We start from the raw sequence: 6,000 nt of genomic DNA, 5'->3' as shown, positions 1-6,000 counted from the left end.
ATTTTTGCGACTATGCAAAATCGCTCATAGGTGTCACACGCAACGGCATCGCTAATGCGGCCGGATGTGCGTCACAAATTCCGTGACCCCAACGAGATCACTTGAGCGATGTCGTAGCGTGTAAAGCCTGCTTAACGCCTGCTAAACTGATCACTATTACGCACACAACTGGTCGACACCTGAGTCTGACTGTGCAACTCAAAAGCACCAGGTGACGGGTCAGACTCTGCAGTGTGAACAGGGTCAGAAGTGGCCATGACACCAAGTGAGTTTAGAGATGACCACTGTGTGACACCAGGACTTCATCCTACAGGGCGCTCTCAGCACTACTGAGGTGACCATTAGAGAGGAGCACATTATAGCTACATGTGGGGGTGACAGGAGGAAACCACCAATGTCCCGTAGCATCAGGAGAAGACTCCGGAACGACTGCAGCAGCTAGGATACAGCAGGACTTCTGGAGCAATGTGCTGGCACTGTGCGAGGTGTGGACGTGGTGATGGATGAGGATGTCGCGGTCACACGGCATAATGGAGTTAGACTGGGCCGTGACAGGGATGGGCCCGGATAAGTGGATTACCTGGTGACGCACTGCGGTCGCCTCATCACATTTCTATCTGACACAGATGGATGCGTCTCAGTATAGAGGACACGGCTCAGGTCCACTCTCCCAGATCATTGCCGGCTCCTCCGCGTCCAGGACCCGAGCGACACATTCACTTACTTCAGCATCATCTCCATATGTCATCGCCATCACTGCCCCGAGGACAAGGCGTCCTACACAGGACCAGGCCCAGATTAGTGCATCCGGGGTGACCATAGTACACAGGACCAGGCCCAGATCAGTACATCCGGGGTGACCACGGTGCACGGAACCAGGCCCAGATCAGTACATCCGGGGTAACCATAGGAACACGGAACCAGGCCCAGATCAGTGCATCTGGGGTGACCATGGTACTCAGGACCAGGCAAAGATTAGTGCATCGGGGTAACCATGGTACACGGAACCAGGCCCAGATCAGTACATCCGGGGTAACCATAGGAACACGGAACCAGGCCCAGATCAGTGCATCCGGGGTAACCATACGAACAAGGAATCAGGCCCAGATCACTGCATCCGGGCTAACCATTGTACACAGGACCAGGCAAAGATTAGTGCATCTGGGGTAACCATGGTACACAGAACCAGGTCCAGATCAGTGCATCCGGGGTAACCATAGGAACACGGAACCAGGCCCAGATCACTGCATCCGGGGTCACCATTGTACACAGGACCAGGCAAAGATTAGAGCATCCGGGGTGACCATGGTACACGGAACCAGGCCCAGATCAGTACATCCGGAGTAACCATAGGAACACGGAACCAGGCCCAGATCAGTGCATCCGGGGTAACCATAGCAACATGGAACCAGGCCCAGATCAGTACATCCGGAGTAACCATAGGAACACGGAACCAGGCCCAGATCAGTGCATCCGGGGTAACCATGGTACACGGAACCAGGCCCAGATCAGTACATCCGGGGTAACCATAGGAACACGGAACCAGGCCCAGATCAGTGCATCCGGGGTAACCATGATACACAGGACTGCCCCAGATCAGTGCATCCGGGATAACCATAGGAACACGGAACCAGGCCCAGATCACTGCATCCGGGGTAACCATTGTACACAGGACCAGGCAAAGATTAGTGCATCCGGGGTAGCCATTGTGCACGGAACCAGGCCCAGATCAGTACATCCGGGGTAACCATAGGAACACGGAACCAGGCCCAGATCAGTGCATCCGGGGTAACCATGATACACAGGACCGCCCCAGATCAGTGCATCTGGGATAACCATAGGAACACGGAACCAGGCCCAGATCACTGCATCCGGGGTAACCATGATACACAGGACCAGGCCCAGATCACTGCATCCGGGGTAACCATGACACACAGGACCAGGCCCAGATCAGTGCATCCGGGGTAACCATGATACACAGGACTGCCCCAGATCAGTGCATCCGGGATAACCATAGGAACACGGAACCAGGCCCAGATAACTGCATCCGGGGAAACCATTGTACACAGGACCAGGCAAAGATTAGTGCATCCGGGGTGACCATGGTGCACGGAACCAGGCCCAGATCAGTACATCCGGGGTAACCATGGTACACAGGACCAGGCCCAGATCAGTGCATCCGGGGTAACCATAATACACAGGACAAGGCCCAGATCACTGCATCCGGGGTAACCATGATACACAGGACCAGGCCCAGATCAGTGCATCCGGGATAACCATAGGAACACGGAACCAGGCCCAGATCACTGCATCCGGGGTAACCATAGGAACACGGAACTAGGCCTAGATCACTGCATCCGGGGTAACCATGGAACACAGGACCAGGCCCAGATCAGTGCATCCGGGGTAACCATAGGAACACGGAACCAGGCCCAGATCACTGCATCCGGGGTAACCATAGGAACACGGAACCAGGCCCAGATCACTGCATCCGGGGTAACCATGGTACACAGGACCAGGCCCAGATCACTGCATCCGGGGTAACCATGATACACAGGACCAGGCCCAAATCACTGCATCCGGGATAACCATGATACACAGGACCAGGCCCAGAACAGTGCATCCGGGGTAAACATGGTACACAGGACCAGGCCCAGATCACTGCATCCGGGTAACCATAGGAACACGGAACCAGGCCCAGATCACTGCATCCGGGGTAACCATAGTACACAGGACCAGGCAAAGATTAGTGCATCCGGGGTAACCATAGGAACACGGAACCAGGCCCAGATCACTGCATCCGGGGTCACCATGATACACAGGACCAGGCCCAAATCACTGCATCCGGGATAACCATGATACACAGGACCAGGCCCAGAACAGTGCATCCGGGGTAACCATAGGAACACGGAACCAGGCCCAGATCACTGCCTCCGGGGTCACCATGATACACAGGACAAGGCCCAGATCACTGCATCCGGAGTAACCATGATACACAGGACAAGGCCCAGATCACTGCATCCGGAGTAACCATGATACACAGGACAAGGCCCAGATCACTGCATCCGGGGTCACCATGATACACAGGACAAGGCCCAGATCACTGCATCCGGAGTAACCATGATACACAGGACAAGGCCCAGATCACTGCATCCGGGGTAACCATGATACACAGGACAAGGCCCAGATCACTGCATCCGGGGTCACCATGATACACAGGACAAGGCCCAGATCACTGCATCCGGGGTAACCATGATACACAGGAGCAGGCCCAAATCACTGCATCCGGGATAACCATGAAACACAGGACCAGGCCCAGATCAGTGCATCCGGGGTAACCATAGTACACAGGACCAAGCCCAGATCAGTACAACCATGGTAACCAAAGGTGTTTGCAGGGTCAGCTCCTCCCACTGCACGGTGATACAGAAACTGCAGATGAGGCTCTTGCATTGCAGGAATTTATGGGGTGACGTTATGTGGGAGCCTCTTCATACTCTGGTTGTGGGGTACGGTGCTCTCAGTACTTCGCCTCCACCCCGGGTGTAACACGGCGCTGACTCCGACCAGACTCAGAAACAAAAATATTTATTACACTGCACATCGAATTAATCTCATCACACACGGAAATATCGTCCTCTACAATCCTCCAAGGTCGCCCTGCTGAGGAGGCACGGACTTCTGCCGGGACCCCGAGTCTGAAAAACATGGAGAAAAGAGAGAATTGTGAGAGGCCGATCTGTTATATATAAAGTCACCACTAGAGGGAGCTCCTCACATACAGATGTGTATATACAGTCACCACTAGAGGGAGCTCCTCACACACAGATGTGTATATATACAGTCACCACTAGAGGGAGCTCCTCACACACAGATGTGTATATACAGTCACCACTAGAGGGAGCTCCTCACACACAGATGTGTATATACAGTCACCACTAGAGGGAGCTCCTCACACACAGATGTGTATATATACAGTCACCACTAGAGGGGGCTCCTCACATACAGATGTGTATATATACAGTCACCACTAGAGGGAACTCCTCACATACAGATGTGTATATATACAGTCACCACTAGAGGGAGCTCCTCACATACAGATGTGTATATACAGTCACCACTAGAGGGAGCTCCTCACACACAGATGTGTATATACAGTCACCACTAGAGGGGGCTCCTCACATACAGATGTGTATATATACAGTCACCACTAGAGGGGGCTCCTCACACACAGATGTGTATATATACAGTCACCACTAGAGGGGGCTCCTCACACACAGATGTGTATATATACAGTCACCACTAGAGGGGGCTCCTCACACACAGATGTGTATATATACAGTCACCACTAGAGGGAGCTCCTCACACACAGATGTGTATATATACAGTCACCACTAGAGGGGGCTCCTCACACACAGATGTGTATATATACAGTCACCACTAGAGGGAGCTCCTCACATACAGATGTGTATATATACAGTCACCACTAGAGGGGGCTCCTCACACACAGATGTGTATATATACAGTCACCACTAGAGGGAGCTCCTCACACACAGATGTGTATATATACAGTCACCACTAGAGGGAGCTCCTCACATACAGATGTGTATATACAGTCACCACTAGAGGGAGCTCCTCACACACAGATGTGTATATACAGTCACCACTAGAGGGGGCTCCTCACATACAGATGTGTATATATACAGTCACCACTAGAGGGAGCTCCTCACATACAGATGTGTATATATACAGTCACCACTAGAGGGGGCTCCTCACATACAGATGTGTATATATACAGTCACCACTAGAGGGAGCTCCTCACATACAGATGTGTATATATACAGTCACCACTAGAGGGAGCTCCTCACATACAGATGTGTATATATACAGTCACCACTAGAGGGAGCTCCTGACATACAAATGTGTATATATACAGTCACCACTAGAGGGAGCTCCTCACACACAGATGTGTATATATACAGTCACCACTAGAGGGAGCTCCTCACATACAGATGTGTGTATATACAGTCACCACTAGAGGGGGCTCCTCACACACAGATGTGTATATATACAGTCACCACTAGAGGGGGCTCCTCACACACAGATGTGTATATATACAGTCACCACTAGAGGGGGCTCCTCACACACAGATGTGTATATATACAGTCACCACTAGAGGGGGCTCCTCACATACAGATGTGTATATATACAGTCACCACTAGAGGGGGCTCCTCACACACAGATGTGTATATATACAGTCACCACTAGAGGGGGCTCCTCACATACAGATGTGTATATACAGTCACCACTAGAGGGAGCTCCTCACACACAGATGTGTATATATACAGTCACCACTAGAGGGGGCTCCTCACATACAGATGTGTATATACAGTCACCACTAGAGGGAGCTCCTCACATACAGATGTGTATATATACAGTCACCACTAGAGGGGGCTCCTCACATACAGATGTGTATATACAGTCACCACTAGAGGGGGCTCCTCACACACAGATGTGTATATACAGTCACCACTAGAGGGGGCTCCTCACATACAGATGTGTATATATACAGTCACCACTAGAGGAGGCTCCTCACACACAGATGTGTATATATACAGTCACCACTAGAGGGGGCTCCTCACATACAGATGTGTATATATACAGTCACCACTAGAGGGGGATCCTCACATACAGATGTGTATATATACAGTCACCACTAGAGGGAGCTCCTCACATACAGATGTGTATATATACAGTCACCACTAGAGGGAGCTCCTCACATACAGATGTGTATATACAGTCACCACTAGAGGGGGCTCCTCACACACAGATGTGTATGTATACACTCACCACTAGAGGGAGCTCCTCACATACAGATGTGTATATATACAGTCACCACTAGAGGGAGCTCCTCACATACAGATGTGTATATATACAGTCACCACTAGAGGGAGCTCCTCACACACAGATGTGTATATATACAGTCACCACTAGAGGGAG

General features: G+C 51.4%; 1 protein-coding gene across 1 annotated transcript in view; it reads right to left on the bottom strand.

Annotated features, from left to right (window-relative positions):
• Window positions 1-3,572: 3,572 nt before the first annotated feature.
• Window positions 3,573-6,000, bottom strand: part of TRIM54 (tripartite motif containing 54) — a 143,181-nt gene continuing 140,753 nt past the window's right edge. Inside the window, exon 9 of the mRNA XM_075341404.1 lies at window positions 3,573-3,698. Within this exon, the coding sequence (XP_075197519.1) occupies window positions 3,640-3,698 (59 nt within the window). The 3' untranslated portion in view covers window positions 3,573-3,639. The remainder of the gene's footprint in view (window positions 3,699-6,000) is intronic.

This window comes from Anomaloglossus baeobatrachus, chromosome 3, assembly GCF_048569485.1.
Source record: "Anomaloglossus baeobatrachus isolate aAnoBae1 chromosome 3, aAnoBae1.hap1, whole genome shotgun sequence".
In the NCBI taxonomy this organism is placed as follows: Eukaryota; Metazoa; Chordata; class Amphibia; order Anura; family Aromobatidae; genus Anomaloglossus; species Anomaloglossus baeobatrachus.
Note: the sequence above shows the minus strand (reverse complement) of the source record. Positions and strands in the feature narration are given on the sequence as shown.